A 22,966-nucleotide genomic window follows, 5' to 3' on the forward strand; every position below is an offset into this window, starting at 1 on the left:
CTTTCAGCATGTTTTTTTTTTTTTTTTTTTTTATCCTTTATTTAACCAGGTTAAAAAACCCATTGAGATCAATGATCTCTTTCACAAAGGTGACCTGGCCAAGAAGGCAGCACAACATGTCAACAGTACATAGAAACATACAACAATACAGCAATACAATAATATAAAATGTGATTCTACAAATCTAGTTGCAAAGACATTGACCAATGGTCTCACGTTCCATGTCCTTCAGGATCCCGCCAAACTCAGCATGGGAGACCAATTCTGGCCATTTTAAATCCTTCTGAAGGGTATTCCAAGCTAAGGGGGCAGCGTATTTAAAAGCTCTTTCTCCCCACTTGGTGCGAGGATGCGGAGCAGTCAACTGGAAATAATCCTGTGAACGTAGGCCATAGTGGCTGTGGCTTCTGGACAGATATGTCCGTAAATAAGATGTATTTCACTCTTGTTTTAAATCGATTCATTTTTTATTTATTTTTTTGCAAATATCAATAAGTGGCATTAAACCGGAAAGAGATTTTGATCTATACTGTGTAGTTATTGCTTTCACTGCTTCTTATCGCATGACCAACGATGCATCACCACTTCTTCTTTGTGGATTTTGAGCTGGTTCTATTTTGTGCTCCGGTGCATCTCTTACCCCCGCTGGCCGCTGTCTGTACTGTATAGATAAGCTGATCTTGATTCAGCAGACCTGAAACGTAAACCTCAAGAAACGCAAACTCAAGAGAGCTGACCCCGGGAATGCCGTGAGAGGAGAGGCGGGATATAGATTCCATAAGAGTGAACCACAAACAACCTTATCTCCCTCACTGCACTAAGAACTTTGAGATGCATTTCATTCTAACGCTTACCTAGAATTGTTAGAGTCAGTTGATAGTGTGATGGTTTGCTATGTTCCTATACTATACATAATATCATTTATGAAATATTATTATGCCTCCGCCCGCGACGGCCGTGGCCGGATGTATTGTGTTTTCGGGGTGTCCGTCCGTCTGTCCATCCCATGCTCTTTAGCACGATATCTCAGGAATACCTTGAGGGAATGTCTTCAAATTTGGCTTAAATGTCCACTTGGACTAAAGGATGAACTGTTTAGATTTTAGTGGTCAAAGGTCAACGTTCAAGGTCACTGTGACCTCAAGTCCGTCCGTTCCCATGGTCGTTAACGCAATATCTCAGGATCGCCTTGAGGGAATTTCTTCAAACTTGGCACAAACGTCCACTTGGACTGAGGATGAAGTGATTCGATTTTAGTGGTCAAAGGTAGATGTTCGGGGGTACGGTGGCGCGGTGGTAAGTGCTGTCGCCTCACAGCTAGAGGGTCCTGGGTTCGATTCCAACCTGGGACGCTGTGAGCGCTGAAGGAATGCGTGCCCGTCCGCATAGTGCCCACCGCCCGGGTGGGGTCGTCAAAAGGGCCTTTCTGTGTGGAGTTTGCATGTTCTCCCCGTGCCTCCCGGGGGTTTCCTTCATATAGGAACCCCACGGCAAAACTGCTGGATCGACTGTCCAGTTAATTGATGGGCGATACATGCGGTACGAAAAAATTACGCACCTGTTCTATTTTTGTCGGATCCCGCGTACGTCTGACAGATGACATGAGTGTGGGTCTGTTCTCAGCCGTACCGGAGCTGTACTGCATCTGAGGCTGTTTTTTCTAGTTTTATGCATCCATGCATTGTTGTGTGCACAGTATTCACGAGTTTCCTGGTGAGACCGTGGGCGCTTCCATGACACCCTCCCTCCCTGTTTCCAGCTGCCGGTTGCCCGTTTCCGCCCAGGACCGTTCATAGCGAAAGAGACTGAAAATAATCATAATAATTGTTGTGACTTTGTACCTACCTATGTCTTGTAATGGAGCCCCCCAGCATATTAATTTCACACGTGCATAATTGTACAACGGAGTGACAATATCTTGAATCTTGAAAGAGAGAGACCGCTAAAGCTACGTTCAATGACCAAATAATAAGAGTTCCAGGTTTGGACGTTTAGCCTTCAAAACAAAAGCGGCCGCTATGCAACCACATACTATTTTTTAGCAATTTCGGCTCAAATAAGCTCGTACAGTACGAGTGAATTGACATTCACCTCGTTTTTGTAAAATATCGCCACTATGCAACCACACAACGTTACTATTTTTAGCCATTTCGGATCAAATAAGCCAAACGTTCCCACTCATTGACAGCGGCGCGCACCTCCTTGCTAGTGAAAAAAATGTAAACAGGAAGTCGACAACCGGCAACCGCTGAGACTCATGGGAAACATAAGTCCAGGAATAAGGTGAATACTGTACAAAAAGACAGAGCTGCGGAAAGTAGATGGCCTCTATCAAAGTGATTGATCTGTTCCATTTGTTTCCCTAACTGCTTTTCAATCAGGACCTCCTCATTGCAATACAGATGGAGAAGCTGCATTACAGTTGACTGGGGAGTAGTGCCTCTACCTTCAAGCGGGTGAGCCTTTAACCCATTGATACCTGATGCAGCATTTGTGTGTGTGTATCCCTTTAAGATACACACACACAAATGCTGCATCAGGTATCAATGGGTTAAGGTAGAGCCACTACTCCCCAGTTGGATAAGGTTTAGCATTAGCATTAGCAACAGGCAAAACAGCAGTGTACATATAGTTGGTTTTAGTTGGATCATGCCACGTTCAGGCTCACATAAATCATAGTTTCATTACATTATTACACAAGACCTTTGTGCCGGCTTATCTTTTTAAAGCACTGGACAGGTTTTTATTAGCAGTTGTACCTCTTCCTTCCTTCATCTTTGTAGGTCATCAAGCTTTGTGGCACAGAATGGTAATGACAGGAATAAAGCTGTGTGTGCGTGCGTGCGTGCGTGGTATGATAGTAGTATAGAGACACTGCGGAGCGCGTGATCATTCAGAAGCCACGCCCAAAACGGGGGAAAACAGAAACCCCTCCTCCAATCCTGGCATTCTCCTATGTCGCGTGCATGGTCGGGTGTTGCACAAAAAGATCGTATATACGGAAGATGAACACTCCAACTTACTTAATTGACAGCAACATCCACATTTTTCTTCTCGCTAATTCTCAATGGCTTCCTTGTTTTGCTCAGGAGTACAAAAAAACTACTGGCGATTTTTTACGTTTGTTGTCTGCGCAGCCCACCACACAACAGCTTTTAGCTATGTTTAATTCAAGGCTGGTGTGTGGAAATGAACGGAGCTTTTCCCCCGTGATGGGCGTGGCCTATTTCATGCAGTGTCTCTATGCTATTGATGACCAATGGAAATGTGGTGTTCCTAAACGAGAAACTGTGATGTCCCTAACTTTTTCTCTTTTTATATTTTTTCCCAGATTTTTTATCCCATTTTTATCCCCCTTAGTGCTAATTTACTTTTTTATTTATGCTGGTTGCTACTCCACCCTCTGCCGATCTGGGGAGAGCCGAAACTGGCTCCATGCTTCCTCCAAGACATGGGCAGTTAGCCAGCCGCTTCTTTTCACCTGACAGGGGAAGCTTCACTGGTAGGACATAGCACGTGGGAGGTTCACGCTATTCCAACCAGTTCCCCTCCCTCTGAACAGGCGCCCCTAACGACCAGAGGAGGCACCACATTAGCAACCAGGATATTGCATGTTTTGGTGAGGGGTTCCTATATGAAGGAAACCGCCACGGGGCACGGGGAGAACATGCAAACTCCACACAGAAAGGCCCTTTTGACGACCCCACCCGGGCGGTGGGCACTCGCGGACATGCGGACGGGCACGCATTCCTTCAGCGTTCACAGCGTCCCAGGTGAGAATCGAACCCAGGACCTTCGAGCTGTGAGGCGACAGCGCTTACCACTGCACCACCGTACCCCCGGAGCTTTTTCCCCCGTGATGGGCGTGGCCTATTTCATGCAGTGTCTCTATGCTATCGATGACCAATGGAAATGTGGCGTTCCTAAACGAGAAAGTGCGATGTCCCTTCCTTGTATGGCTAATTTAGTGCCGTGTAGCGTGCCTTCATTTTCCTCTCCATAGTCACAAAGCTCACTCGAGTGCTAAAGGGCATTGTTGTTGGGAAGCTGCTAAATGATGCAACAGGCCTTGTTAAACTTGATTTAGTCACATTAGATGATCCCTTTAATCATGCTGTGATGCAAACGTTAATAGCGGCTTAACACATCATTTGTTTCTGTCATGGCAATTAGTCTCTGCTTTGGACAGATAGGCCTACACTAGAAGGTTATGGCCACAGCCCACGCTCTCATTGTCTACACAGACAGATAGCCGCCGACTGGGTTTTGGACCCGAAAAGGGTATCCTAATGAGAAACGGCCTTATTTGTAGTCAGAGAGGCACACTCATGTGTTGGGTCTATTTAAGCATTGTGAGTGATTTCCACAGTGCAGAACTAGAAATGTCTGGTTGCACTGAGGGCAGTGGATTGACCAGTGTGGCTTTGATTTGTATCTGAGGCTGCAGGATGACCTGCTGGTGAAGAGTGGCTGACCCGTAGTTAGAAGAGCACAGGTTCACCTCGCTGCAACAGCAAATGTGTCTATCGCTGTCAAAGCGTTCCTCGAGCGAGACACTGACCCCCAAACCTGTTCTAGGCCTCCGTGCTCTGACTGACCACCCGGGTGAAACGTGTGCATTACGTTTGTTTCAGAGGGAGATAGAGACAGTCGGCATGTCTGGGAACGCCCACAAAATGTTAAACGGCTGGCGCGCGAGTGGGGTAAAACCGCCCATATATCTCATGGGCTGACTCACCAAAAGACGGTGCTGTGGCTCTAAACTACAGGTTTGGGGGTTCTAGAGCAGAACACAAGACGTCTGCTCAGATGTGCGTTTACTGCGGTGGTTAAATCCCCCGATCGTGCCTGCCTGGGCTGGGCTATCAGCTAAATTCTAACTTTGCTGAATGGATAGAAAGTTTTTTTTTTACCCCAGCCTGACCACGCCCCCAGCCATGCTGAGCCAGCTAAACCGGCGTCTATGACGAGACGTGGCCTCAACCTATATGCAAAGAAAGTTCTTAACCTGCTTTTGTACATTTCTCTGTGAGACTACAGCGTGTGTTTTTTTTGTGCTCGTGTATACACGATGTTGACAGATAAATATCATTCCAGACTTTAATTTGTCACTGTGGTTTTTTGCAAGTGTAACTGACCAAATCAGGACCTCATATTTTCTCCCATCAACCACCCTATTCACCTGATGTAGCCCCGCCCACTTGACCCGTTTGTGTTACAACTTCCTGTTCAAAACGCCGGCTGTTTTACCCGCTCGAACCAGAGATCGTCTCTCTGGTCAAAGCTAGTGACTCACTGGAAGCAGGCTCCGGGGATAAGCTCTGCCACAGGAAGTGTAAACACAATCCCAATATTGACACTTCCTGTTAGTCTCTCGTAAGGTGAATAGCAACCACTTCTGTGTGTCATGTGCCGTACCCAGTGTATAGTCCTTGAGGATGTGTCAAGTGCATCTCTGCAGACACCGTCCACCTCTTTTTTGCAGCCCTGTCCACCGGCGTCCACTGAAGCAACGTTTGCAATGAATGTATGTCTGTTCTAAGGCCATGTTCACATTACAGGCAAATCTGATTTGCTGCTAAAGTCATTAATCGTCATTATCTTGATTGGTTTCCCAAATCTGATTTGGGAGTGTGTCCGCAGCACTGCCACAAATCTGATTCTCAAGTCGGATCTGTGTGTCCAGACCTAAACAGCCTATCTGCATGGGTTGCTATGGTAACGACGTGGGCGTCAGTAAATACGTACGTTGGGTGACGTGGTTTTCCTGCGCAGAAGCATTTGATGACGAGTTGCGAGTGACGTTCAAATCAGATTTGGTGGATCTGCGCGTCCGCACTGAAGTCACATCAGTCGAAAGCAGATTGGAAACTACCTCCATATGTGGTTTGGGACAAGTGACACAAATCAGACTTGGAGCGTCCAGACTCATAAAACCAATCTGGATAAAGTCATTAATAGGTCACTAAAGTTCACAAATCAGATTTGGCCTCCTAGTCTGAACATGGCCTAAATGTTCATATAATGGAAGAAAGAGCAAAACCACAACACTGATTATAATGTATAATGTATAGGTATATATACTATATATATATATATATATATATATATATATAATGTATAGGCTACATAAATGTTCCACAATCATCATGTCAGAGGCATGACGGCATGTTCTCAAATGCCTCCATAGCTTTAGTATGCGCATGTTTGTTTCAGCGATGAAAAAGCCAGGGTTGTGAGCACAATATGTATGTATGTATGTTTGGAGCTGAAGCAGCAGACGTGAACCATCCCATTTGTGAAGCAAATGCACTTAAGCCCCCCACGCTGTCTTCAGTCATTGCCCCGCGTACAACCGAGAAGGAACAGCTCACCCCGCCCGCGGAAGTCAAATACATTCACGTCAGTTGGATTGACAATGCATGGGAGCGCATTAGTCATTTTTGTTGTATGAATCCTGCCGGCTGTCGTCAGTTGAGGCGGTTGGGAGAGAGAAAGCCCCACCACCATCTGCAAACCCAGATAACACCAAGCCATGTGGCAAACAGCGGGACACTTTCACGTTATCTTGCCGGTGCCCAGCGTATGTGCCTAGGCACAAACATGGACATGCCGCATGTACATTAGCCCCACCATAGGGATGTGTGGGATGGCCTGCTGGTTGGTCTTCTGGCTGAGTGGCAGCTTGGTTCAAAAGCTGCCGTCGGTTAGCAGGGACAACAGACGGAGTGTTTGATGTCAAATGTGAATAGTTAATGAGGACACAGCGGATGCACCGTAGGGCGTATCGGTTTCCACCTTCTTTCGATCTCTTCGGAGGTTGACTTGTGTTTAGCCACCGTGGTGCCGTCTGTCCACAGGTGCAGGTAATCCACAGGGCCACACGCAGAGTGCGAATGTTTTCTTTCTGACCCCGTGTTTACCGCTGTGAGTCTTATCGCACGATGCTGAGCGAGGGAACGCCGTCTACACCGAGCTAACGATACGTCAAACTAACAATAGCCTTAGGGTCTGGAGCCCGAATAGGCATGTCGTACAAGACTACGAGACAATGGTTTTAGATGTGCGTGTATTTTGTAAAACATAGACTACCGGTCAAACGTTTGGACACACCTGACTGAATGTATTGTGTTTTACACGCTCTTTAAAGCCATTTTTATGTAAAGGTTTATGCTTAAATGCTTGAGTTTTGTTTCTTAGACGATTATATTCAGTGATGTCATAAGAGGCATTGTGACACCAAGGGCCAGCTCGGCGAGCTGCGGGGCGGGCGAGCTTAGGAACCGAGCGTGCAAGATGCCTAGTATCATAGTAATCAAAGTTTCCAAAGGCCTTGCCTTTTCCACCTTTATTCTTTCTTTCTACTTTAAAGAATCTAAAGTATAAGATATTTTGCATTTGTTTCCTATTCCATGCATTATTTCATAGTTTTGTTGTCAGAATCAGAATCGGCTTTATTGGCCAAGTATGCACTTACAAGGAATTTGACTCCGGTTTGTGTTGCTCTCAGTGTACTTGCATACAAAAAAAGGTGTATGCAGAGCCTAAAGCAAACAAGGGACAGGGGTGCATTTAAACATTTACACTACGGGCCCTATCTTCCCCCTGGCCTTAGGCGCTAAACTGGCGTTAAACGCAAAAAAACACGCTTTGCGCCTGACTCGGGAAGATAGCATCATGTTTTTAGGCCCCGAAATGCGCTTTACGCCGAAGAGGCGTGGCGCAGTGCCAGAATAGGCCAGAATGGCGCTTTTCGGCCTTAAAGGAGAACTTACCTCCAAAACACTTTTTTTCAGCTTTTAACCAATATATATGACTTTGGGGGTGATGTGTGAAGAATTCTGGTCAGAATTTCCACATTTGACACCAAACTGTTGCCATTTTACCATTTGTATCATTTTTCAGCAGCATATCTGGCATAAGCGCCCTCTAAGGGTCAAAGACTGCTTTTTTTTTTTTTCTCAAATGAATGGGATATTTGACACGTCGTGACGTCACGGTGACCCAAAGACTATGGGATTTCAAGATAATTACTCCCCTACCCCCCCTGTACCCTTTCAGCTCCTCAGAACTCCAAGCCTATTCTTATTGAAGTTTGCTCTTAAAATACTGAACCAAACGTCGTCAAAGTTGGCACATGTCTTAATTATAGTTAGTTTCCCGCTGAATGTGTCATTACTTTATTGATATCTTACCTGGATAAGCTCGAATGATGATGTTTATATTATCAGTCCGAGTTGCAAGCACTGTCTCCAGCCCAGGCAGGCGAGAGTCGTACTGTTACATGGACGAGCCCCAAGCTCCGCGGGCGCGCGCAGCAGGCCAGCAGCAGCTGGGCTCTCTGTGCTCTGAGAGCAGTCTGATATTTCCGCAAACAAATATGGTCGCAGTTTAGCGCACATGTAAAATATAACGCTATACTACGACGTGACAACGTGACAAAGCTTCTCTAAACACATCGGCTACTATCATATTTCCCTGCATCCCTCCTACTGAGATTATATCGGTAATGATTTTGGACAGACTGAATGCGCGGAGGAGGAGGAGAGATCTGCAGCTCTGCCCTGAGTAGCCCTGAGAGACATTCGCCTCGCTCCGACTACTGTGCCCGTCTGTGAAAAGCGTCCTGTCCAGTCGCACCTTCGCAAACAGATGCGGGATTCCCTCAATCCTGTACCCAATCTCAGACTGTATTCTCTAAATCGCACACCAGCTATTTCTGTCTGTTTGTTTGTTGCTCCGTGAGGTTACGAGCGCCCCATGCATGCAGCAGGCTGTTTCGCCAGCCTGGGTCTGGCAGGAGGGACGAGGCGCAGCCTGCCCTGCACTGCGCTGAGAGGAAAACCTTTGCACAACTTTTAACAAGAATCACGAAAAGCCCCCAAACTAAAATTAAAAACGGATTTCATTGCGCGGTTTATCTCTAGTTAGACGAGGGAATTACGTGGAGAAATCTCGCATTGTGTTACCCCAGAGCGAGAGGTTTGTCCTCACTGTGTGCTGTGTGCTGCGAGCAGCGAGGCTCTTAACGTAAGTTTAGACAAGCCACATGCAAGCCACGCACACACACATGGGACAAAATGGGACAAAAATAATTAAATTTCTAGTTCGCCACTGAATGGCCAAATTGATATAACTATCAACCATTTCAGGATTTTCTGTTTCCATACAGGCCACCAGCGTTGGCTAGTTGTTGATAATTATAAAGATATTGCCCCTCTCAAATAAATTATTTTTGAGGCAGTAGGCAAACTGTAATGGCGTCGATTTCCGAAAAAAAATCTTGACTTAACACAGCCAAAGAGTCTAGTATAGACAAGAGTATATGTCATTTCTTGGTTTTTTCCATAGGTATTTTCAAATCACTGTTCTAATACATATCTAGGGGGTAAGTCCTCCTTTAAACGCTATCTTCCCCATTGGTGTTAAAGGAGAATTTCGGTTTTTTACACCACGGTCCTTATTTCCAGCTTAAAATATGATGTTTTACTCACCCAAATAACTTTGGTTTCATTCAGATGTCCACAGAAGATTTTGAGCTCGGAGTAGCATCCTCAAACAGGCTATAACGGTCGCAAACGGGGCAAGGTGCATGCGCTCTGTAATTAAATAACACATTTTCTGTCACATGCTATCAGGAATGTCACCGATAGTTAACGTTTTATATTGTAGGCTACAGGGAGACCATCAGCCCTGCTGAACAGATCTGTATTTGCCTGGCTGTAGGTTGAATTGTTTTATTCAGGCTATGATCTGTGATGCGCTGAGATATCCAAATTGGCATGAAGAGATGACAGCATGCAGCCGCAACCCGGACTGGATCGAGTGGATCGGAGCTTCGAAAGGAAGAATGTCATTGCGTAATGACCACAGTTGTGAATAATTCCACACCTAAAAGGCGTGGTTAAATGGTTAAGGCCGGGTTTAGCGCAGAGGGGAAAATAGTGACTGCGCCTGACCACGCCCACTAATAGCGCTGCACCTGGCGTTAAACGCTATTTTAAGGCCAGGGGGTAGATAGGGCCCTACATGTATACATGTATACAATAATAAGTGTGTTTGTCTGGGGGAGGGAAGCCGGATTGGGGGCATGTGCCCTGGTCGCTGTACCAGTGCCCCTGGTTGGTCGGGGGGGCCTGGTCGGGGTGGAAGGGAACCGCTGGGAATAGCGTGATCCTCCCACGTGCTACGTCCTGCCGGTGAAGCTCCCCCTGTCAGGTGTAAAGAAGCAGCTGGCAACTGCGCATGTGTCGGAGGAAGCATGGTGCTAGTCTTGGCTCTCCCCAGATCGGCAGAGGGTGGAGCAGCGACCAGGCAGCAGGGCGGGAAATTGTCCAAATTGGGGAAAAAGGGGGGGAATCAGAAGAAAAGTGTCTATTTTAAATACGTATATGAAAGAAATGTATGTACAGCATATGTATAAATAAGCCACACAGGATTGTAAACGATGACTCAGATATATGATCAGATATTGCAGTTCAATGTAAACAAGGCTTTGAGTCAGATATTACACAGTTATTACACGGTAAGCGTATTGCAAATTGTGTGTGTGTGCGTGTGTGTGTGTGTGCGTGTGCGTGTGTGTGCGTGCGTGCAGGCTTATATACATGGGGTGCTAGGTTGCTGTTCAAACTGGTAAAGTGTTCAAAGTAGAGTTCCAGTGTTGCACGGAAGCGCTCGAGTAGAAGGTTAATCTGAGTGATGGCCGGTGGGTATAGTGGTTTTGGCGCACAGTGCCTGCCAGAGGGGAGGAGTTGGAAACACATCGTGTCCAGGGTGAGATGGGTCTGTCATCATCTTTCCTGCCTATTTTTTTTTTTTTGGACTGTGGAGGAGTACAAGCTCTGGATGGAGGGCAGGTTGGCACAGATGATGTTCTCTGCAGTCCTGACTGTCCCTCGCAGTCTGTGCTCTGTGTTCTGTTTTGGAGGCTGAGCCAAACCAGACAGACGATGGAGTTGCAGAGGACAGACTGGATGATGGCGGTGTAGAACTGGATCAGCAGCTCCTCCTGAGGCAGTTTGTACTTCCTGACCTGGCGTAGGAGGAAGTACATCCTGTACAACATGTCTTTTACTATGATTCTCAAATGTGGAAAATAGTAAAAATAGCAAAACAATGTGATGTGTCCAAACTTGTAGTGTATGATGTGATCAAATACATCAGTATTTAATAATAATAATATTATTTAATAATAATATTACAGTGGATCCGAGGTGTGCCAGGACATGAGCGCACCATTTCTTTGCATCTCATTCTTTATTTTTTATTTTATTTAACCTTTATTGAACCAGGTAAGTCATTAAGAACAAATTCTTATTTACAATGGCGACCTGGCAGGAGGCACAGCCTTTTGAGGGATGGGGGGGTAGGGGATAAAATAAATACAAAGTTACTTAGAACAAATTAAAACACAAGTTAAAAACACAGTTAAAACATGGCAAGACAGACGGAGCAAACAAAACAAAAACAGTCGGAGCAGACAGGCAGGGGAATAGAGTTAGTTTAGGAAGCAGTTGCAGGTGTCAGTGAATATGTCCATGATAGAGTCCTTGAAAGCTGATTTGGAGATGAAATTGTCGAGCCATGTAAGCATATTTCCGGGCCCTACAGATTAGTACTTGTATTTTCTAAGCGGTAATGGTGCCCTGGCTTTACATGTGTTCCCAAAACAAACACGGGATCTCATTTACTGCCCCTCGTCAGTGAACTGTTGTATGAACAAGCCTCTCTCACTGCTCAGTAAGTAGGAAGTAGCCTATAGAGAGAACCTCCCTTTGTGATTTGTGTCGTTTCCAGAGGAAAGCAGGAAGTAGCCGAGCGTGAAGCGAGCAGCTGGTTTCATTAACCTCCTGTTCAACCCCCGGTGCAGTAGGGGAGTTGTGGGGGGGGGGGCTGCCAACGTAAATGGTAACCTTGTGAATATGCGGCGGCCATATGCATTTAACTAGGGACCGCAACGTCGCTGTCAACCTCTGCCATGTCCATCTCACACAGAGGTGACGGTTCAGATTGTTCTAGTGTCCCCAGGTAATTACTGTGTACATGATGCGACTGTGATTCATGGGAATAGTGACATTCCTTTAAGCCAAGAAGAGCGGGAAAAGTCATGTGGAAAATTACACATTAATTACTCAATTTCTTTTCACAGTGATATGAATGGTTAGGTCCTAATCCTATGCGTTTTTTTTGTACTTGCGTGTATTTCCAACTGTCATCCGGAATTTAGAGGAAAGGACACAATACTATCCACCTGTCTCACCCATAGACTGTATAAAATATGGATGTCTTGACAGCTCCTCAGAACATCTCAATCGCCCCCTTGTGGCTGGTCCCGGTATAGGTCATAAATCCTGCCCCCCTCCATGTTCGCGGATGGGACATAAACCAACAGGGGGCATGAACCCTACTGTCACACTACAAATAACCTGTCTCTACCAGCACATGTTGTTTTACCCTCCTGCTACACATCCCACTGCATCATTGTCAATATAAAAGGACATTCCTATTGCGGGTAAATAAAAATGTATTCTTAATTTATTATAGACCGTCTGATGGTTTTAAGTTCTTTAATTACGTGTTATTTTTAGGATTGGTTCTTTTATTTAATTTTATATTGCTTTTGATAAATCTGTTTTTAGTTTTTTTTAAGTAGGTAAAAATTTTCATAAAGGACGGTATGTATTTTTATGTATAGATGTCTGTTTTTATGTTGTTTGAACTGTATGTCTGAGACCAAGGACCACAATGAAAACAAGTCCTCGGACTTTATTGTGTTTTTATCCTTGATGTTGATGGCTGCATGTATTTTATGTCCCATGTATTCATCCAAACATTGAATAAAATCAATCAATCAATCAATCAATCTAATGTGAAAAGATCATGAAAAGCGAGTGGCCGGCTAACGTGACTTTTGTCTGTTTTTGGCTACAGAGGGCCGACCTGGCGGTGGCTCCCCTCACCATCACCTACATGCGTGAAAAAGTCATCGACTTCTCCAAGCCCTTCATGAGCATGGGCATCAGCATCCTGTACCGGAAACCCAACACCACCAACAACGGCTTCTTCTCCTTCCTCAACCCCATGACTCCTGACATCTGGGTCTACATCCTCTTGGCCTACCTGGGTGTCAGCTGTGTCCTGTTTGTCATCGCCAGGTACGTCTCAAAAAGTCTCAAAACAATGAGTGTGTGTTACATGAACGAAAAAAGGGCTCGCAACACAAGTTTTTGGTAGCTCCCGTGGCGGACATTTATTGGGACAAACAGTTTCGGCCCAACTCGGGCCTTCGTCAGGGTCAAGTGAAAAATACATTTGCAAAGGAAAGTTTCACAAAGCATAAATCACATTCTAAGGGAAAGGAAAAATGGTAGCAGAACCTATCTGAATGAACATACAATAGCTCTACACAGCAATCACTGCACGCTAATATGCACAACATATTTTAGAATATATTTTTTTGAACATATTCAACATATTTTTTTAGACATGTTTTTAGACATATTTTTTTATATACTTTTTTTTACTTTTTTTATATATTTTTTGTGTGTTACATGCACACAATAATCCGTTCACCGGGTTAACGGGTAATGGCGATAATCTGATTGACGCGTTTATTGTACCGTACATTAGGGCTGCACAATTAATCGTATTTTCATCGTCATCGCAATATGAACATGCGCAATAAACACATCGCAAAGACTGCCTGAAACGCAATGAATCACAAAAGTGGTTTTATTTACATGCGTCATGCATTCCCACTCAGCATCTGATCATTTTGTCTTGTGTTGTAAAATCCAGCGTACACCTTTCCCTTGCAACAGTGCGCTCCGCCCCTCTGCCAAAGCCCAAACACACTGTGTGTAGTTTCAGCTAGAGTCAGTGTGTATTTCATTTCTTTATTCAGTGGGCATAGGCTATGTTTGGGGTCTATGTTAGCATTATTAAAGCAGAAAGACATAGGAACTGTATAGCTAATATGCATACTTTAATATTTGTTTATCTATCGCAAGTCGTACCGTCATCGCTATATTGAACAACGTTATCGCACATCGCAGATTTTCCTCATATCGTGCAGGCCTACCGTACGTGCACTTTAGCAAGTGGCGGGAACGCGCCTCAAAAGTCCGTGAGTGTGGACATTGACGTTGGGGCCATGCACAGAATAAAACATGTTTGTAAATGCGCTCAATGCTTTATGCATTTTGTAAAGTCGTACACGAGGTATTCCGATTGTTTTGTCGACTGTGCCATCGTGCAGGCTGAGACTGGAATGTGATCTGATACGGTACAGTTATGTCTCAAATAACGTCTTAAAAATTGTCTTAAATTGTCTTAAATTGTCTTAAATTATCGTCTTAAAAATTACGTCTCAAAAGTCTCAAACGATGAGTGTGTTTACATGCACTAGTGATGTCACGGTACCAATAATTCAGTAGTCGGTACCGGTACTAGTGAATTTCCATGGTACTCGGTACCAATTTCGGTACCACGGTAAAAAAAACAGACTGATATTTCTTCAACATATTCTCCTTTATTAAAGTATGCAACCATTTCCAATGAACAAATGGCATGTAGCCTTCAACTTTAAAACAAAACAATGTGCTTCTGCTTACTTCTTACATTCAACTCTGTATGGCAGTGAGTGCAGACAGTGCAACACCAGTGGCATGTAGCCCTCAAGTATTGTTTATTGAAAAAAAAAAAAACGATACCCTCGGTACCATGCAAAAACAGGTACCGAAAACAATGTAGTACCGACTAAGTACCGAAAACCGTGACAACACTTACATGCACACAATAATCCGTTAACTGGGTTAACTGGTAATGGCGATAATCTGATTGACGCGTTTACTGTACCGTACATGCACTTTAGCAAGTGGCGGGAACGCGCCTCAAAGTGTGGACATTGACATTGGGGCCATGCACAGAATAAAACATATGTATGTTTGTAAATGCACTCTATGCTTTATGCATTTTGTAAAGTTGTACACGAGGTATTCCAATTGTTTTGTCGACTGTGCCATCGTGCAGGCTGAGACTGGAATGTGATCTGATACGCTACAGTTATGTTTTGACATGTTTATTTGGGTGAGTAGAGTTACGCTGTGACTCTGGCAGACTCGGGAGTGTTACCTGGTGGGTAGTGATCAAGGCATTCGTGTCAGCATGGCTTCTCTAGCAGCACCAGCAGCGGGAGGAGGGCAGGATGAGAACAAAAACCTCAAGCCGAGTGATAAAGCTCCGCATCCACTGTCATTTCTTGTTTCCCGTGTCGTTTATTTCAAAGTGACGACGCCGCTTTCAATCTTTTTTTTCTAAATGAGATACCTGCCGAAACAAAAAAGGATTTCATATCCAATATCATAGTGAGCAGTAAAAAAAAAAAAAAAAAAAACCCACCTGATGTGCAATTTCATCAGAGTGGGCTTTTAACAGAGGGTTCATTTGCATATACATAAATCCCTGACGGTAATCAGTCATAAAATCATTATCTGTGTGATTGGCTGAAAAGCGTCTCACAATTTCTTCTTCTTCATCTTCTTCATGAGTGTCATGGATATCCTGTCAGCGTCGTTGTCAGTACTTCCTGGTGCTTCTCGTGCAAAGTGGTACTCCAGGAAGTTCTGTGAAAGTCGGCTTTGAAAGAGATTGTGGGGCTCGAGAGCAAACAGCTGCGCTCGTCGACGCTCGATCTTCAGTCTGGAGACCGAAGCGTTTTGGAGCGGCGTCATACGAGTGCAAAATCATCTCAAATTGTTGCATCATCTTTGGAGGCCAGCCTAGACAGCTGAGGAGCTGCATGCCTCCAAGTGAATCATATGAGTCCGAAATAGACTGCGATGAAAGGAAATGGTTACTGTGTAGCGTATAGGGCTGTGAATCTTCACTGGCCTCACGATTCGATTCCATTACGATTCATCTGTCAACGATTCGATTCGATTCCACGATGCATCACGATGCATCTCGATACAGCTCAAAGTACGGCAGCTCCAAGCAGGGGTGTACTGGGATCATAATTCAGGCCGGCCGTTTGAAGCCCAATTTGGGCCGTTTGAAGCCCGATTTGGGTCGTTTGAAGCCAGATTTGGGCCGTTTGAAGCCCAATTTGGGCCGAGTCCAATTTTACAATGAGATGCACCCACTTTAACCCTGAAGTGTAATTATTACTTCAGACTAACTAATAAAGTAATAAAACCACTAGTAAACCAGTAGGCGGCACCTGGCCTGCTGTTCAGTGAGTGGCCTGACTGTGGGCACAAAAAAAAAGGCCAGGCCATGCCACCGGGCATTTGCCCGACGTGCCCGATTATGCAGTCCGCGCCTGGTTCCAAGTATCAAATCCTCAATTTTCTGTATTATTACTGCACATGGCTACTTTTTCATCAATTAATACAAGCAGTCAGATACATATCAAGTCCCTTTTTTTACTTAGAAAGTGCTTTAAAATCTGAATGTCAACAGAAATTTAAACATAAACGATTCAACGATTCATCTGTCAACGATTCGATCCGATTTGATTCACACATCCGCATCGCGATGCATCGATTATACGATTAACTTTGACACCCCTGGTAGCTTATGTGGATAATGTTGTATGTTGGACTGATGTCTGATGCTATTACAAAAAACACTATCAGGCAGAAAACACTTACAGCTTTCAAAGCTCACCCCCTACTAAGATTGTGTTGCAAGGTGCGTACAAAAACAACATTTCTTTTTAATTATAAGGCCAGAGACATATTTCAGTGCATAGCTGTAGGTCAATGATAATGTGAAATCTATTGTAGCGCTTGCAGCTCGATGAGAAAGAACTAAATCATAGAACTGTGCTCGGAGGGGGGGGTGGGGGTGTAACTGCTGCCCCATATTCATATTCATATCAGTCCAGCCCTCAAAACCAGGGGTGACTTAGAGGATGTGAGGAGAGCAGAAATCTGGTTTGCTTCAATCATTCAACACAGAACTCAGAAGCTCCCCTCAGCGGGGAGCGGCACCAAGAATTTCACTCTGGAGGGTGCATGGTTTCAAAATGTGTCGTTTCCTAAGCCCAAATTCGCCGTCGCCGTCTAAAAGGGAGGCACTAATGATACAATAATTCCCCGTCACCATAGGAAACCGTCCTCGTGTAAAGTGCCCCAGAAACACAATGTTTTTTCGTTTTTTCCAATATTTCATTTTTCATTTTTCAGACCAATGCACAGACAAGACAAATGAACACGCTCAGACACAGGAAAAGAAAAGGGTAAAAAAACATACATAATATTATCGACATTCAATATTACGTGATTAGCCGCTGCATAAGGTGCCATGTAATGTCATATGAAACAATGCTTAGGCAAGCCAACATGGGACAAACATCATCAGGTCTCATCTCTGATTGGTTACTAAACTCTAAATTAACTAAGATCTAAAATTATAAAACTACTTCAAGGATGGTACCTAATTATGAAGCAGTTTCAGACTTAACCGTAACGTTCAGAGTCTGAGAGTCTGATAAAAATAAACTGCTGGCATATTAGAAAATATCTCTGCAGCATAATATGATGAGATTGAAGTGTATCTATCTCTTGAACAGTATCAACTTCAGTGAATTAGGCTGTCCAGATTATTGTCACGATGGTCCTTTACAGCTGAGAATGTGCACTCAATGATTCATGCCATTACATTGCACTATTTTTGATTATTTGATATATTTCTCTCTTTTGGAAAAGAGGAATCTCTGCAGTCATTCCCACACTGCACTAACCACATCTCATCAAAGCAACAGATATGCCACATTTCACGGAGCTACTGTCGAAAATGGTACAATTCTATCAGCAGAACACCTAAAATATATGAGAATAGTCAGAAAATGATTTTCACATTTTCCAACTAAATTTCAAAAGGGGAAAGTACTGACATTTAGCATGTTTTATCTCAGCATCTGCCTCTGAAAATGACTTGTGTCATAAAGGATTCATGGCATGCAGCATTTTCAGTGAGTGTTACACCAAATGGCAGTGATATGAAGCACGCTTTGTGGTTTAATGGGACTCTACTGGGAGTCTTCATGCCTCATATTATCGCACAGCGTTTTGACATTTGCCATCTTAAAAGTTATCAGATATCTGCACTGATTGCAAAGGGTGGACAAGCTTTTTCATGTGGTGACTTTGTGAAACAGTGTCTGAATGTGGCTGCGGATATACTGTGTTCACTCCTGAGATTGCATCCCTGCAAATTGTCATGGCAAATTGTTTACAAAAGATGGACATTAAAGCTGATTTTCAAAGTACCTTGAGGATTTTTCAAGTTGTGAATTAAGTCAAATTTCTCTCTTGATTACAAAGGTGGAAAATACAACTGTTTTTAACTGGGTGTTTACTGATTAAATGTTTAAGCTCCCCACAAATGCAGATGTTTTTTTAAATATATATAACCAATTGCAAATTATTACAATTACCAAACAGATAAAAAGTAGATTATTATATTGAAATGTTATTTTAGATTTAGAATGTTAATTTTCTATAAAACACAATGCATTTTAATGTAATTCCACAACGTTTATTTTTGGCCCTCGGCCCTCCACCCAGATTGAGTTTTGGCCCTTCATGGGAAAGAATTTGGGCACCCCTGAGCTAGAGTCTCTTCGCAGGTCGCCTGCGAAGTGAGCTCAGGGGGCCCATAAGCTAGAGTCTCAGCTGCGAAGTGAGCTCAGGGGGCCCATAAGCTAGAGTCTCAGCTGCGAAGGCGGCCTGCGAAGAGACTCTAACTGATGGGCCCCCTGAGCTCTCGGGCCCCTGGGCCTGTGCCCGGTATGCCCGTTCAGTAATACAGCCCTGGCCATGGTCAGCGCGTCATCAGCCTCTGCCTGGCCGTTCACCTTAGTGGTGGCTGTACCTGGGCCCATCGTCTTCTCTGGAGCTGTGTTTCGCCCCACCCACCTCCCCAGTCCACCACCAACGTCTTGACTCATGAATAATTCCCTACGGGGGGATTCTCTATCCTAGACTGAGCAGATGTGCTCCTCTCTCACCACAAGAAGAGGGTCATCTTACCACGTCATTACGCCAAAATTAGTTGCCATGCTATTCGTGAATAAAGCTTGCTTGTCACTTTTTACCCACTGGTCTCTCATGATTTATATATATATATATATATATATATATATATATATATATATACTATATATATAATATATAAAATATATTCATATCATCACAATACGATCCCACTGAAAGACAATAAACAATAATAACCCCACGACCCCAAACACTACTATACTATCTTCTGAATCATATGGCCTACAGAGAGATTCTCTAGATTTCAGGGTCACACATTCAAACTCATGTTGATACTTATTGCTTCTGTGGCTTAAGAGTTAGCGATGGTTTTTATTAGGGTTCAGTCCAGAAAAGCAACTCTAAACCCAAAAGCGTGGAACTCAATAATAGCAGAATTATGCTGCTTATGATTCCATAGTGAGGAGCATGTTTTTTTTTGGTAAGAATAAAGAAGACACCACAGCTTGCATTCTCCTCTCAGCTCTTCTAAGCGTCAAAAGGCTCTTTCACACCGGCCTTGAAAGCCGAAAAATGCACGGAAAATAGGATTCGCGCCTCCGATGTGAAAGTCGTGAACGCGTGTTGGTGGATAATTGTTTTACGCCTTTTGTCCCGCCACGGTAGGTAGTAACAGCGCCGGGTTACCTGGCAACCCGCCTCCATTTGAAAGCGTCGTCGCAGCGAGCCGGGAAAGGTGCGAATGGTCAGCTCATTCATAAAAAAATTACAGGGGAAATCACCTCATGTAGCAAGAAAGTGCAGGAGTGAAAGTAAAAAAAGTAGCCTATACAATCATGACTGCAGGGACGCCAGGAGGAATGCTCCGTGCGGTTAGGCTTTATGCTCAAACGATGTTGACATTAGTATGTAAAATTAACGGATATAATAATAAGCTTCAGAGGGCTATAGCTGTCTGTGGCGAGTTGGTCTGAGGATATTCCCTCTCGAAATCAGTTCATCATACAGTAGGCTAGGCTACACTAACCTATGAAAATATTAATTTGAGCGAGGAGCTGAGTGGAAATGCCTCCAGCGGCTCGCCTTTCAATCCGGGAGCAGTGGCTGTCGCCTGAAAGGACACCGCGGGACGGGAATGTGGCCGTCCTGCTGGCCCGTGTGTGAAAGCAATTTCTGTGGCGAGGCTGCCAGGCTTTGCAGGCTTTCTGCAAAGCCTTTTTGCGCGATCTGTGTGTGAAAGAGCCTAAAGATTCACCGCCGATTTCAAGCTCCCCTCTCTTCGTTCCTGCAGGTTCAGTCCGTACGAGTGGTACGACGCCCATCCCTGTAACCCCGGATCGGACGTGGTGGAGAACAACTTCACCCTCCTCAACAGCTTCTGGTTCGGAGTGGGCTCCTTGATGCAGCAAGGTACGCCGGTGCGCACACACACACACACACCCCGCTTCCCTGTCAGAAAAGCAGCCCACGCCCTTCTCCTCTTCACCTGCTAGCTTCCACCCTCTGCTCTGTTTAACTGACAAGCTGCCTAATTTCCATTCCCAGACTGTTTCATGAGACACTTTACCTGTCAGGAACAACCGGAGAGGCTCAGTCTTACATGACAAAAGACGGCTGTTGCCACCTACCTGCTGTGAGAGAAGGTGTCAAGCACTTGTCAGAGATTTGGCAGGTTCGGGAAGGAAAACATTGCGGTGTTTATTTCTCCATAACGCAGTCAGCTGGCCCTGCTCAAGAGCATATTCTGACTGTTGGGATGAAAAAGGGGTAAGTTGGGGATGGTGTCAGACAAATGCCAGCTGTCAGCCATGCTACAACTGACAATGATGTTTTACAACGCTTTGCGTGCGCTGAGGGTGATCCGTCACAGGGGATCCATATGTCTTCCTCCTTAACTGTCCACCAAGTACTGTTCTGTTAAATGTCACTCTATAGACCTTATTGGCTAACCCTGTCGGCACCATATTGTTGACATACCGTCCTGCGCACACACAGCGCTGCAGCTGACAACTAGTAACAGCCTTATTGTCGTTTCTGTTCCATTACAAAATAGCGATAGTGATGACAGCAATAAAAACCCCACAGTTGTTGTTTGTATGCTGCCGTTAATGCCTGTAATAAATAAACAAAAGAAAAAACGAGGTGAACAGACTTTGCTGTGAGGAGCTGTCAGAAAGTTTCACCTGTCTCTCCTAACTATCCACACATCTCCTGTGCTGCTGACGTATCCTCCGTCTCGCTCCCTTCACGTCTGTGGACGGTAGAGATAGAAACAAACCACAGGGACTTTATTGCTGTCATTACTACAGCCGTGTGTAACGCAGGTCACCATCCGAACACAATTGGAACGATACAGGTAACGCTAACGGCGGCTAGCTTCCTATAAACGCTGCTCTCACATAGGTTGTCACTTAAAGCTGCAGCGCTATGTCGACAATATGGCGGCGGTGGGCGTGCCCGTACGTGAGTGACGTCAATCGAATAAGGTCTATAGCACTTGGACAAAAGACAAGTGGCGTTATATATTCATGATATTACAGCTTTAGGTAAGAGATTCAGTTAATATTTAAGTCAAACTTGACAAGATATATAGCCAGTGTTCAGCCAGATGGTTCTTTTAATTCTATGTAATGGTTGTATTTAATTCACGTCAGTTAGAATGTGGATGTACTGCTGCACCAGCCTCGAGTCGGTTGATGCTGGTTTGATTTCTAACCTACTGGCAGCTGTACGAGCACCTAAGGAAAGTACTGAAGACAATACAAGTGATTTCAGCCAGCGATAATGTGGATGTGACACGAAACAAACATTTATCAAATATGAACCGTACGTAAATGCCTTTATTTGACCTGGAACATCAACTTTTGAGTGTAGTTGTAAAACAATATTCATCAATGGCCTGGTAAATTCTTGATGTGGTGCCCCATGAAAAATAAATGCCCACCATCTCATCTATGTTACTTATGAGATAATTGTGTGATGTGCCACGTTGTATCAATTCTTCAAATTGAGTTTAATTAGATAGTTATTACATTTGAGCTACATTAACACAGAGTTGCCATTTGGCTATATTAAGTCTAGTTTTTGCTGCTGGTTATTTTCTACTGCGTGCTAGCGTGCACGCACACGCACACGCACACACACACACACACACACACACACACACACACACACACACACACACACTTGTCTTCGACCACAAAAGAGTGAAGTGAGTGGTAAACACACTAAACTATTGTGCTAAATAGTTGCCAGGTGCACTGACGCAAATACACAAATTAACCGACTTCAGCCAAAATGCTACACACCGTTTGCTTATCAGCGGTTTTGAACGAGTCTCCAGGCTCATGCAGGAGCTTTTCCATTTTGTTGTTCATTATGTACTGAAGAGAAGTGATGTCCCAACAGCCAGTGATTAGCTTTAGCTACGCTAAAACATGCGTGTACCGTTCAATAGATAGTGAATTATATGTTGAGAAAGACCATTTATATTTTCTAAATAGGAGTACATTTTCTGTTCCACACAATTTTGCAAATGAACTCTTCAATATACATTTAACATTTTACTTTCACCCGGTTGCTTTGGACACGCGTATAAAATGTACCCAACAGCCTGCAGTATAGCTTTAATTGTACCTTTTGAAAATGCTGTGAAAAACCAGAGGCAGGTTAGCAGGAGGATATTACTCCTGCATAGAGCGTTTCCTCGTGTCCCCTTAAAGCAAAGGAAGGCCCAGAAATAGCATAATGAAGTCAACTGGGGAGGAAATAGACCTGAGTATTAAAATGTTTAACCTCAATGTAACACGACAAATCAAGGAGGCTTCGTGAGACTCGGCGGTGGATCTTTGCCCATAAGGAGAGCAAACACATTCACTAGTTCATGGATCAGAATCAGAATCACTTTTACTGCCACAGTATGCAGGTTACATACGAGGAATTTGTCTTAGTGTCTGTATGCA

General features: G+C 44.3%; 1 protein-coding gene across 2 annotated transcripts in view; it reads left to right on the forward strand.

Annotated features, from left to right (window-relative positions):
* Positions 1-22,966, forward strand: part of LOC310798667 (glutamate receptor ionotropic, kainate 3-like) — a gene marked incomplete at both ends in the record, with an annotated part of 191,329 nt that overhangs the window by 150,566 nt on the left and 17,797 nt on the right. For both annotated transcript variants that reach the window (XM_083661220.1, XM_083661221.1), the window contains 2 exons: positions 12,934-13,157; positions 20,296-20,414. In XM_083661220.1, coding sequence (XP_083517346.1) covers positions 12,934-13,157; positions 20,296-20,414 — 343 coding nt within the window. The remainder of the gene's footprint in view (positions 1-12,933; positions 13,158-20,295; positions 20,415-22,966) is intronic.

Source organism: Poromitra crassiceps (genome assembly GCF_964638095.1).
Source record: "Poromitra crassiceps genome assembly, chromosome: 26".
Classification (NCBI taxonomy): Eukaryota; Metazoa; Chordata; class Actinopteri; order Beryciformes; family Melamphaidae; genus Poromitra; species Poromitra crassiceps.